The 14,158-nt window shown below is 42.0% G+C and overlaps 1 protein-coding gene across 1 annotated transcript; it reads left to right on the forward strand.

Moving 5' to 3' along the window:
* Window positions 1-5,424: 5,424 nt before the first annotated feature.
* On the forward strand, window positions 5,425-6,807 carry LOC311063001 (kelch domain-containing protein 3-like; the record flags this gene model as incomplete). Its single annotated transcript, XM_084082218.1, has 2 exons — window positions 5,425-5,473; window positions 6,047-6,807. The coding sequence occupies 2 exons, from the start codon at window positions 5,425-5,427 to the stop codon at window positions 6,805-6,807; spliced, it is 810 nt and encodes a 269-aa protein (XP_083938344.1).
* Between the last annotated feature and the right edge of the window lie 7,351 nt (window positions 6,808-14,158).

Below are 14,158 nucleotides of genomic sequence, written 5' to 3' on the forward strand. Positions count from 1 at the left end.
ATGAACCCTTACAGCTTATCAAAGTTAGATTAACATTGATTTTACAATATGAATTGGGGTCCCAGGGATATAAATGCCATTAAATGGGGGTCCGTAGCCTTAATGCATGTTAGCTCCGACGGAACCTCTCCCTCCGCTGTATAGCTCATCTCGGAGCTACATAGCGGAGGGAGAGGTTCTAAATGGGGCTAAATACATGTCAAACTGGGGGTCCTTGAAATTAAAATGGTTGAGAATCACTGCTAGAGCCGTAAAAATCTTCTCTTATGGGGGTCCCTGGCTTATCTTTTCAAATGGGGGTCCGTGGGCTAATAAGTGTCAATTTGGGGGTCCCTGACAGGAAAAAGTTTGAGAACCACTGGCCTAGATATAGGCTATATTTTGTGCCAGGGAGTCGCTCCATAGAAGATTTGTGTAGTTAAAATGTTTCAAAAAAGATTACATTTTTGTATGCGAAGTGTTATGAAGCTTGTAGATCGGCTATTTTGAAAATAGGGTTTAAAATGGTCAAACTGATTTTGATGCTATATTAACACATTTTGCTGGGGGGTGGACCTCCTGGGAACCCCTCAAGGACCCCTGGGGGTCCCCGGACCCACCCCACTTTCAGAACCAGGTCCATTTGGTTCCAATTGTACACATTCAGAGTTAAATTAATTGACAGTGTATAGATTGGGTTCCCAGAGATAATAATGTATACAAAGTACAACAAGTAAAAGTACAAAAATATTTGAAAATAGCAGATCTACAAGCTCACAACGCGTCGCGACGCGTTGTGAGCTTGTAGATCGGCTATTTTCAAATAGCCTAGGTATAAAATAGGGCTAAGTGGTTAATGTGTGTTTTATAATGTAATCATTTATACCTGCAAAGTAACTTAGTAACTAAAGTTTTCAAATAATTGTAGTGGAGTAAAAGTTCAATATTTGCCTCTGAGATGTAGTGGTGTAGAAGTAAAAGTATAGACAATTGGAAATACTCCAGTAAAGTACCTCAAAATTGTATTTAAGTACAGTACTTAAGTAAATGTACTTAGTTACTTTACACCACTGGTCGGTGGTCTAATGCATATCAAACTGGGGGTCCTTTGGGTACTTACTACTCAGTAAAAAAAAACATGTCTGCTTGCAAGTACAAACAAGAACTAACAAGGAAAGTTAGCAGCCCATCCCTTTGACCTAAGTGTCATCTGATAATAAAGGGTCTGGACCAGTGGTGGAAAGTAACTATGTACATGTACTCAAGCACTGTACTAGAGTACAAGGTATTTGAAGTATTTGTACTTTACTTGAGTATTTCCAATTTCCAATACTTTTACTTCTACTCCACTACATCTAAGAGGCAAATATTGTACTTTTACTCCACTACAATTATTTGAAAACCTTAGTTAATAGTTACTTTGCAGATATAAATTATTACATAATAAAACATACATTTACCACTTTAGTCCAATTCTATACCTAGGCTATTTGAAAATAGCAGATCTACAAGCTCACAGATCTGCTATTTTCAAACGTTTCAGTACCTTTACTTTTGGTTCTTTAAGTACATTTTGATACCAATACTTTTGTACTTTTACTCAAGTAAATTTGGAACACCAGACCTTTACTTGTAACAGAGTACTTCTACATTGCAGTATTGATACTTTTACTTAAGTAAAAAATGTGAGTACTTTTCCACCACTGGTCTGGGCAGAAAGCAGATCAGTCCAGGTCAGGTCAGGTCAGATTAAGGTCAGCACAAGCAGTAAATACCTGGCCTCAGGGAACAATGATGCTATCTCTCACAGATTACCTTTAGGAACATAAATATGTTCCTAAATGTATGTTCCTAAATATGAACATAAATAAGTGAACTCAAATGAGTTCACTTAAATGCTCCTATTCTCAAAAGTGTTTGACAACTGGTCCATACCCGGGGATGACACGACAGTTACAACACACACACACACACACACACACACACACACACACACACACACACACACACACACACACACACACACACACACACACACACACACACAGGCCTGACTCTGCAGGCGGCTCGCCTCGTTCTCAACGTAAACTAGTTGAAACTAGAAAAAGTGCTCCTCATAGCCCAGGTCAGGTAGGTTGTTGTGGGCCAGCAATGTTCGGAATTCGCCAATCGGACGGATCGGCCTTGATCACTTGACCATAGAGATAATGTGTACCGATTTGCATGACGTTTGGACAAAAACTGTAGGATCAATACATATATGTATTTCTTTGCAAAAATGGTCCTCATGGTGGCGCTATAATAGAGCAATGTTAAAAGGGTGACATTTGTTCCTCAGCGTAGTGCGAATGTGCATGCAAAGTTTCAGCGCAATCGGACACTGCGCTCATGACTTGCAGCATTTTGTTCAAAACGGGCCACTCCTGCAAAGATGTCAATCTTAGACAATCAGGGTGGAATATGAAAAATCAAACAGATCCGACTTGATCACATGACTATAGAGATCATGTGCACCGAATTGCGTGAAATTTGGATACAATCTGGAGTAATATACAAAAATGTGTTTTACAGCCTCTCATGTGATGGGCGAGGCCTATTTGGGGCTTCTGCGACGCGTTTTGCGTCACATCGGTGACACGTTTTGCGTCACCTAGGTGCGCAGCCGTGTGCGCAAGCTTGTGAGTCGAGCCCATTGGTCGAAACCGTTTTCGCTCGTTCATGTACACTACAGTGGCCCCAGCCGTTTTGAGCAGCAGTACCTATGAATGGCCAGCATGTCCCATGACGCTTCAATGCAACCGCTGGGTTCTGGGGGTTCGGTGTGGACTCGGCTCCTAAATGAAAGGGGTCCTCCACCCCTTTACAATTTTGTAGCTATAAGCTGTGAGCCAGGTCTGCCTCAGCCTGTGCTACCCTTGTCACAGGCCACTGAGCCCAATCCCATATCCTGCAGGTACACCGTAACCATGACAACACAGCCCATGTGCTTAACAGTGACAGATCCCATAGGCCAAACTGACAATCTCCGGTGTTTACAGCAAAATGCTAATAAACATCTTAAAATGTGGGGAAGTGCAAAAACATGCTTCCTCCCGGTGTGCATTCTGCTATTGGTCAATGGCCGTGTGCAAGTTCTGAGCAATTGCTTAAGCCACTGAGGAGAACCATGCAACGCAAGACTGACTGACTGACTTTCCTTAATTATAATAGGATAGTGAGTGGTAGCCAGAGTGGCAACTGAAAGCAGTTTCCACTGATAAATTGAATAATGATGGGTGGATCTCTTCTCCGAAGCACGAGCTTTGACAATGCTTAACACCTTTAACACTAGCGCGCCAAGCACAAATCCAGAACCCGTGTTTCACAGCAGCACGGTGCGGCTCACATAGTTCTTGTGGTCGACAATAGCCATAACTGGAAGTATAATGTAGGATAACTAATTTAGCTGGTTTGGGAAGTAATGACCACCGTGGTGCATGGGTAAGAATGCAGAGAGGCTTCTTCTCATCTTCGAGGGTATTTATTATAACCTTGGTTACAAAGTAGGTCACAGAAAGGTACTGTTCAACACAGTCCCATATTGCAAATAAAACAGTAATGTCTCTTCAGTGATACAGTCCAAACGCGATCAACAACAAGTAATAATAATGACAGGCATAAAGTAGCTCTTCACTCCTCAAAGGCTGCAAACATACTGAGCTCTCAGACTAAAAGCCCCAACTGATTAAACACACCTGGCCCTGTACTCTAATTAGCTGCCAGTCTCTCTAGGCTGAATATGATCATCAATTAAGACATTAAGTGACACAATACACATAAGGTCAAAGTGACCCACCTAGCTAAATAGACAGGGATCCTTCATCACAGGAAGTGTAGCGTGTACCTTACATCCATACTCGTTGTGACTCCTCCCGGAGGTGAAACTTCTAGCTGTCATGGTGAAGAAACAACTGGTAAATTCCCATGGTTGCTGTTTAACCACTTAAACCATGGTTGAGCGGAGAACCTCAGGGCTCTATACTAGTGTATATTTTGTTTGTTATTGTGGGGAATGCTTTTGCAGAAGATAGTCGATCGACAAGCTCACATGTTGAGTTTATCGATCGGCTATTTTCTGCGAAAGATTTCCCCACAATACGGATGCTGGGGTTTGAGTGGTTAAAAAAAATAGTATAATACAAAAACATCTAATAATAATTTGATAATAAACTTAATAAAATGATATAAATAATTAAAAAATCACACCCAGTGTGAAGTGGGCGGTGTGTGGTCATCACAACATTACTCACTTAAAAAAAAGGATAAATTACTTTTTTTCAAGTCCATACTGCTATTCATAGGGCTGCACATGTGTCATGTGTTTCGCTAGCCAATCACAGTCCTGAATTTGCAAAGTCAGCCAATCACATTACAGATAGTGGTGATGACACTAGCTGTAATGTGATTGGCTGACTTTGCAAAAGTATCGATTTGCATTAACAATGGAAGGGTTAGGGGTATACAATGCGTTGTAGACTATTGGCCAATCACGGTGCAGGATTGGTCAGTGTCCAAAACTCACTTATAGGGGGCGGCTACACCGCCCCAAAAATACATATTCTCTATAATAATAAAAGCCACTTATAGATATCTAAGATAATAGAACATATACACAGATAGTGGAAGAAGGAAGAGAGAGACGTAAGGATAGGTAAGCGACAAGTAGACCAGGAGAACAGTTAAAACCAGGAAATCGCAAAGCAAAAAGAGATCAAGAAAATACTTGGGCTTCTTGCACAGGGCCGAAAACGCCCTCGCGACGACGTTGCGTTTCTTCCCTGTCTCCTCTGAGGTGAAGGACCCTGCATCTTCAGCCAGGGGGTCATCATGGTCTTGCAGTGATGGAGGTGGATTGACGATATCTGCATCTCTTGTCCTCTTTGATTTGCCAAAGAGACTCTTCTTCAGGCTCCTCAGGAAACCGACCTTCTGGGTCTCGTCCGAGATCGTTCCTGCGTCTTCAACCAGACGTTCATCATACTGGGATCGAGGTGATGGAAGTGGAGCGCCGATCATGTTTGCATCTCTGGTCTCCCCCTTTTATTTGCCAAAGTCAGTCAGAAGCTGACTTTCTGGTTCCAGGGAGGAGCTGGTGGGATCTCCTTCCGAGAGATCCTCCATCAAAAGTATAACTGAAATGTGATTGTTATTGCTGTAGTTTGGTTCGCCGTTATCCTTTTCGTTCTCCTGCGAGAGAGAATGGGCTCCTCCTCTCAGAAACCAGCTATATATATTGTGTGGAATGCTTACGTCACTATCGGATCATAGATGAGGAAGCGCTGAGATGGCAAACTGAAAACAGAGGTTTGTTGTAGAGGGGGGAAAAGAGCAGACCAAGTACAGAGCCAAAGGTCAAGTTTGCTAAGTATTGAGCGTTTAAGTGGTTAATGGTCAATAACAATGACAATGTCACTGGTAGGCAGGTTTCTGAACTGCTCTGATGAAGATGCTCTAGGTATGGAAACGGTAGTCACTCTTTATGCTCAAACCCTTGTAAATAAAATGCCAATGAAAAGCATTAGTGAGGACCAATTATGTAAAGAATACGTTGAAAAATGAAGTGGTTCTTTAAACTTTCACGTGCCATATTAGGGCATTCACCACCCCAACCCGTCGACTTTGCGGATTGGCTAAGCCTTATGTGATGTTTGTGCAGATGTTCCAATTTAAGTGGTAGCACATCATTGTTTTACAGAACAGGACACTGCAAATCCATATTGATCTGGTCTGTGACTACAATGTTGCACTGGACAACACATCTGAAGGGAGTACCTCGGAGGAAATGTTATCATGTTGCTGTAGTGGTGTAATGGTTGGGTACAAGCTGTATTCTTTTGGAAGGCACAGCACCATGGATCAGATCGCAGTGCATGTGTTCAACACAGTGTCTTTGCTCTGGATGACCCCAGTGACAACTGGAAGAGGAGAGCGCCCCCTTGAGGTTCCTTCGAAGCTCTGGAAACACACAGCTGTGCTCATAGAAGACATCGCGTCTACATCTGGGGAGGTCTGTGTACGTCTACACAAGAGCTATGCAACGTACTTTATGCTTTTGATGTTGACGACCACAGATGGTTCAAGCCCAGGGTCTCTGGGACTGTTCCAGAGGGGATGCGCGCCCACTCAGCCTGTGTCTTGGGGAAGGTCATGTTCATAATTGGACACCGACCACGCACTAATGACATCCACAAGTTGGACACCGCCACAATGGTCTGGTCTTTAATCAACGCCGGAGGTATTCCAGGGCCTGCTTCATCGTGTCACTCTGCCACCATCATCGGGACAAAGATGTTTGTGTTTGGGGGCCGAGGGGACAATTTCACCTACAACAACATCATCAGAGTGTTTGACACCGAGACCAACTGCTGGCTGAGCACGCCTTCTTCTGCACTGCTTCTTCCAGAAGGACGTGCACTTCTTTCAGCCTTTGCCTGCTGTGGAGAGCTGTACATATTTGGTGGCTGCAACCGTCTGCAGAACCAGTCCTTCAATGATCTGTGGAAATTCAACCCAGAGACCTTCTCCTGGAGGAAGGTTGAGCCCAAGGGGAATGGCCCATGTCCAATGTATAGTATGTGCTGTTTCATGGTGGGAGAACGTATCATCCTCTTTGGAGGATACAAAGGCAAGGGTGTTCGCATTGGTGAAATGTACATCCTAGACGTAAGTCCTAGTCTTAAGACGTTATGCAAGCTAGCAGTTATTCAATACGGTCTGAAGCAGTCAGAACTCCCACACGACATCAGGTGGGAACTGGCCGCCATGACTACCAACAGCAACAGAAAATAATGACAGTCCATTGAAAACAAAAAACAACCCTAATAAAATCAATTTAAACATTTATAAATACATGTATTTAACTCTCTCAGTGCCAAGAACGAGTTATCCCGAGTTAGAAAAAAATAAATACAAAAATTATAAAGGTTCTCGGGTGGTGCAGTGGTAAAGTCACAGCCCACCTCCACGGAGGTTGTGGATTCGAATCCACCGTGGTGCATCCGGCTTTGTCAAGCTTCTACACGAGCACAATTGGGCCGTGTTTGGGGGAGGGAAGCCGGGCGGAAAGGGTGATATTGGTCATTGCACGACACGTACTCCTACGGGCTGGGCGGCACCTGTCAGTGGGGAGTGTCGGGCGGGAGGAGTAGGATGAAGGTGAAAATGAATGTGGGGAGGAATCAATTGGTATAACAACTACATTGGGGAGATAAAAAGGGGTAAAAAATAATTGGCTACTCAAAAAAAAAAAGGTTTTTATAATTAATGAATAAATTAATGAATAGTCAGACAAATCGATCGATTTCCAGTTAATCTCACAAGCCACCACCGATCTGTGCCATATTTCTTGTGCAGGCAGTCGGTCAAGGAAGTCAATCCCTGAATATTTTTTCTAACCCTTTGACATCATATATTTTTCTTCCTTTTTTGGGCGGTGTAGCCGCCCCTATAAGTGGGGTTGGGACACCTCATTAGTACACCCTTCGCTGTACTGTGATTGGCTCATAATAGCACACCCCTCTACATTAGTACACCCCTAGTTGTACTGTGATTGGCTGACTCTATTGGCTGACTCTATTCAGCACTGTGTCAGATCATGTCTTCTGTAGTACAATTTTGGTACTTTTACTTCACTGGAGTATTTTCAATTTTCAATACTTTTTCTTCTACTCCACTACATCTCATTGACAAATAATGTACTTTGACCTGTAGTGATTTTATTCTCTAGGTCATTCAAAGTCTGGTCAGACGACGTGGATGAGAGAAGTTCATAGGAAAACACAAGGTGATGTCTCAGTTATAGCAGCATAGAAGAGGAGCGATCGGGAACACAACTGAGTCTCAAACAAGCGTCCAAGTCAACATGTTCTAATTTATTGAAAGACAAGTAGTCACCAGTTCCGTGCACAGACATTTTGAGGGGCAGGTGCTCAAGTAAATTATACTTTTTTTTTGTTTACTTGGTCTGCTCTTTTTTCCCTCTACCGGCGTTGTGGGCTTGTAGATCTGCTTTTTTTTGGCTAAAGTTCTCCTCAGAAAAGGGATGCTAGGTTTCGAGTGGTTATGGTAAAAAGAAAAATCATATCACATAAAGATTTGGCAGACCCCCAGTAGTAACTCTGAGGACCCCCTAGGGGTCCCGGACCCCTTGTTGAAGACCCCTGCTGTAAAACAGGGCACTTCTGGTCAAGAGGGCAAAGGGCAGGTGCTCGAGCACCAGTTAGAGTCTATCTGTGCACGTCCCTGGTAGTCACATATATACATTGACAGAATTAGTATTGGACAGCCCACCGAGGCGGTCTCGTAGGGGCGTAGCTATTACACAAATAAATTATGCCTATATGTGTAAGTGAGTGAAGTGCAAAAGTTCATCAGATGAGATAAGCGAAGACATCGGCATCGCCCTTTGCCACATCCTGGATTGTCAGACAGATGTTCTGATGGGAGGAAGTGGTGTGGCTTTCCAGAGACCAGAATTGAGCAACGTCGTCAGGTTTTCAACCACGGGTGCAAATGGCCTCCCGCACGGGCCGCTATAGCCTCCCCGATTTACAGGAAGGCTGGTAGATGTATTCTGCAGATAACTGTCATTTCTGCAAACATGTAAACAGTTCTAGGCTAGCGTTTTACCAAGAAACGTTAGGGTGACAAGGGGACAGGAAATAAGGTTAAGAAGCACTGCACCTCAGCACTTCCACCCAGGACAGGTCAGTGATGTGAAACTGCATACGAGGAGTTAGGTAAAGAAAAGTTAGGTAGAGGAAAGAGCATTAAATATTCACAACATTACCCCACTACAATGATTTGATAGTTGAAAGAGATAGTTACTAGTTACTTTTGACTATTTGAATTATTATTACATTAACCACTTCAGCCCTATTTAAACTTTGGCTATTTGAAAATATCCGATCTACCAGCTCACATGCAACGCGCTGTGAGCTTGTAGATCAGCTATTTTCAAAAGATTTAGTCCTTAAAGATTGCATTACATTTTATATGCTACCTTGTGAAAACAGGACATTCTGCATAATGAGTGCTTTTACTTTTGGTACTTTAAGTACATTTTGATGCCAATTCCGGGGTATTTCTACATTGCAGTATTGTTACTTTTCTTTAAAGGATCTACACCATGAATTAAAAAAAAATATATATATTTAATATCATATTGTTTATGTCTCTCAAACGTTTTTCAAAAGGTTTGAGCCTAAATCAAGCCTCAGATATACTCATTCCAACTAACTTCTCTCTGGCTTATAAAGCACTTTCACCGGCAACACCACATTGTCCTGATTTGGCACGGGGCGCTATTGAGCCAGTTTGTATGCATGTTATCTTTTTTTTTTTATGTTGGAACTGAAAAACAGGAGGGATTGTATCGCTTGTGACGTCACGTGCGGGGGCAAATCAGTTTGGCCTGTTTTGAGACCAATTTACATAAAACCCCAGATATCCTGTGAAAGCCTGAGTGCTCAAACTGGGGTATTTTTTGGGATAGAAGATAGGTAGGGGAGACCAAAAACACACAAAAAAGGGGAAAAAAATCATGGTGTAGTCCCTTTTAAGTGAAAGACAATTAGTACTTTTACCACCACTGCATGTCTCCATCCAACAGGTTCAGGGACTGTATCTATCCTCCATAAGACCATAAGCTTGTGGATCTGCTATTTTTGCTAATTTGCAAAACTCTGGACGATATTTTGGCTATGACATGCACAAAATAAGGACAACAGGTTGAACGTTCTTACGTCTGTCTGTGGGTTTTATAAATACTTAACAAATGAAAAGTATTAATAACAACTTGTGACTAAATCCATTGCAACAACAGGTTCTATTTTCCATACACCTGTAAAGTGACACAAGGCTTCCACCAAACAGTGACAAAATGTTGTAAGTTAAAACTTTTTGTTAATGCTGTTAATCTAGACCGGACTCCCTTGAAAACAGATATTGTGTCAGTTTTTTACCTGTAAAAAGGTCAAATAAAAACTAATCTAGTTTTATGTCAATTGTTATTTCCTGTTGGATATCAAGGACCATTGCTAAAATATCTCTGGTAAACTATAACCTTGATAAGATTGATTGGAATACTAACACACGTGCTACGTCTAACCAGGGAACCTCCGCCCTGCCAGGTGATAAGAAGTGGCTCATGCATTGAAGGAGGCATGAGCTTGGCTCTAGGCTCTTCCTAGGCTGGCAGAGGGAGTGTAGCGGCCAGGATCACTTAGACAAATGGCACTGGGTGACAAAATGAGTGACAAAATTGTTGGATAAAAAATTATTAAAACAAATACAAAATAAAAAAATAACATAGATAACATTTATACACTTGGACTGTAAACTAGATCTAGCATTGTTAGTCAACCATTTTTAATGGCCTTAACACTTCCACATTTAACATCTTACTGTACCACGTGCTGTGGTACATTTCTGACTAATAAAGTAATCAATCAATCAAAAATAATGTGGTTGTTGGTGACAGGTGTAGACAGCCTTATGAGTTGTTATGGTTTCAAATGAGTCATTGGTCACAACCATTCACAAAAGGGTCACGTGGTGTTGGGTGCCACGTCAGTCAGTACTAGTTAACGGTAGGGTAAGTGATATTTTTTTTGTTTTTGTTATAAAGGTTAAAGTATATTCTGATAGTAATCATTTTCAGGTAGGTGACAAAATTTAAGCCAATCAGGAGAGAGCACTGAAAATACATTTTCTGTTTAATAAAGAGCTGGAGAGACATGGGAGACTCCTTTTACTGAACAAACACTCCATTGCAATGAGTACTATCATAATATAGAGCTATTTAACACTTATGTTAGCCAAAGTAAATCACTTTCCCTACCTTTAAATCAGCTGCTCACCTGCAGGTTTTATGAATGAAATGGAGGGGGGGGAACGGGGGAAGTCCAACTTTGCTGATGACCGCAACAGCAATGCTATGATTCACTTTGTGCTATGAGATGCCGATTAATCCATTAAGACCGGGAAGGCATCTGTGTCATTTTAGATTTCTTGACTATTCAAAAATAGCAGATCTACAAGCTACAAGCTTGTAGATCTATTTTTTGAAAAATCGTGAAAATGTGTCCAAATCTTTGAATATATATACATGTATTTTTAAAGCAAACATTTTAACTCAAATCTTTGTGTAGTAACTGGAGCTAAATGATGTGCCTGACTACGCCACCTCCCGCTTGTGGAGGGGGCAGGAGGAACCCCTAAACCTTAGAATGTTCAACACGGTGTAATATGACCACTTTCCCTTAAACAGGAACAATTTACCAGAGGCAGTTTGTGTTGAAATAGAACATACTTTATTAAACAACTATGGTTATTAAAATATCAGGCAATAGTCAGTAAGGCAAGAATATAAAGTGACAAGTTACAGTTCTCTCTCCTGATAAGGAAGGGCGGGTCGGCCCATACACACGTTACTACCAGGGTACTATTGGGGGAAAGCGAAGGGGACAGGCCTGCCACCAAACTCATGCAATAATAAAATATAATAGTCAATACAAAAACATGCAGTGTCAGGATTATACATACACACCAATAAAAAACAAAGGTCCCACAGTGCAGTCCCAAGAGAGGAATGGAAGGCGTGTGTAACAGGGCGGACCCGGCCTTGAACACGGTTACTCTGTAACATAGGAGAAGAGAGAACCAATTAAAACAATGTCACTATGAATGCAAAACTAAAATCACTGCCTAACTACTGTACCTCAAATGAATGAACTCAAATAAACAAATCAAAATCAAATCAAAATAACAGTGGAAAACAGTGGCTGGACTGGTCCCTTTAAGACAAAACACATTAGTTGCCAGCCCTAGTATTTCAACATAATGCAAACACTGTATTAAAATCATTAAAAAGAACAAACAGCATAAACCTACTTTGCTTTGCAATGAATGGACACACATGCAGAAATGCAGGGACAAGGGCAGGGGACAATTCCAGCACCACGGCTACAAGAAGAAGACAGTGATGTTACAAAACTAAACATACAACATATAAATTAAAGTGCTATAGGTATGGTAGCATCCATGTGCTCAAACAGTAGGCTAACAAATAAAGTAGTAGCATGTGCTCAAACAAACAATAGGCTATCAGTAGGTAGCACAAGCTGCAACAAACAAAAGGCTAGCCTTAGAAATGGTTATAATGTGCTACACAAAGATGAGCTTTGGCCTACCATGCGTTCTCCTTCACCCTTCGTGAGAGGGGAAACACCATCCTCTGCAGCAGAGTCAAATGGCTCTCTACTGGGAGGAACTAGACTTTTATACTTCCTGGTCATGTGACCAGGAAGTCACATGACGTGGGTGCACCAGTCATCTAGATTCCCACATTTGCTTCTGGGGGGTCCCTGGAACAACATATTTTGAGATGGGGGTACGCGGCCAAACACATATCATTTAGGGTTTGGGTTTGCGAGGCGTTGTGAGCTTGAAGATCTGTTATTTTAGCAAGTAAATGGTAAATGGTGCATTTATATAGATTGTGCATTACATTCACCCATTCACACACACACACACACACACACACACACACACACACACACACACACACACACACACACACACACACACACACACACACACACACACACACACACACACACACACATTCATACACCGATGGCGGAGGAAACCATGCAAGGCACCTGCTCATCGGGAGCAATAAGGGGTTCAGTGTCTTGCCCAAGGACACTTCAACACTAACTCTGGGGAAGCCCGGGATCGAACTGGGAACCTTGCGGTTCCCATCCGGCCACCACTGCCGCCACTGCCACATTCCTGAACTGCCGCCCCGTCACAATGTTTTCCACTTTCTTATATAATTTGACAATTTGGCCAAATGTTTAACCGGTTTTTATAGGATAGTTTGTTGATTACTCTTTATGCAGTAGGCCTAATGGTCTTTTTCCTTTTCTTTCTTTTTGAGGTATTAAAAATGTCTTTAAAAGTCCTTAAATTGTCACTTCACTCACTGTCATCTGGGGACCCCCCCAAAGTCATATGAGGAACCCCCTGTGGGTCCCGACCCACAGGTTGAGAACCCCTGATGTAGGCTAAGCCTTTTATTTACCTAAATGTACCTATACTGCTGGCTATCGTGCATAGTAACACAGTAGATGTGCCTGTATTATTGTCGCTGCTTAAAGTGGACTATATGGAATTCAGGACCATGGACAGCGCTGTTTGATGTGGCCTTGCCCTATACTGCCCTACAAAGCCAAAGTGCAGCAAATACATTTTTGGACACACCAATTTATTTGTGTTTCCCAAAGGTCAAATTAGCATTTGTGATTTTGGGGGATTAAACCATTAATATCGCTTTATTCATATGACATGCCGAAATCTCACCAGTTCACACACGCACGCGCAGGCATGCAGGGATGGAAGGACACATGGATGGACAGACAGACAGACAGACAGACAGACAGACAGACAGACAGACAGACACAGACACTCACACAGACACACACACGCACACGCGCACGCGCACGCGCGCACACGCACACACGCACACACAGACAGACACACAGACAGATACTTTCAGCCGTGGTCCTAATGAGTTCTCTCTAACGCTCTGCCAGGCGTGCTGCTCTGCTCATAGACACAACATTACACTACCGTGCGAAGTCTCCAACTTTAGTAAAAATAAATAAAACGACTTCGCTACTCTCCGAAACAAAGTCTGTTTTGTGTTGTTGAGTCTATTCTCCAGCCAGGGTGTGAAGCCTCTCAGCACCCCACCTTCTCTGTGTAATACACTTTTTGAGCAACAAATAAGAAATTATTGCCAGACCCAGAGGTCTGGCAATAACCTCTGGGTCTGTCTATATATATATATATATATATATATATATATATATATATATATATATATATATATATATATATATATATATATATATATATATATATATATAATATTGAACACATTATGTTGTATGAAAATGTTCCACCACAAGATGGCATGGTGGAAGTGGTGGAAGAAGTAGGCCTACTGACATTTTGTACTTAAGTAAAAGTACCAATACCACAATGTAGAAATACTGTTGCCAACACTTTTGTACTTTTACTCTAGTAGGCTACATTTTTTACTACGGACTTTTACTTGTAACAGAGTATATAC

Source organism: Gymnoscopelus microlampas (genome assembly GCF_963454915.1).
Source record: "Gymnoscopelus microlampas genome assembly, chromosome: 16".
Taxonomy (NCBI): Eukaryota; Metazoa; Chordata; class Actinopteri; order Myctophiformes; family Myctophidae; genus Gymnoscopelus; species Gymnoscopelus microlampas.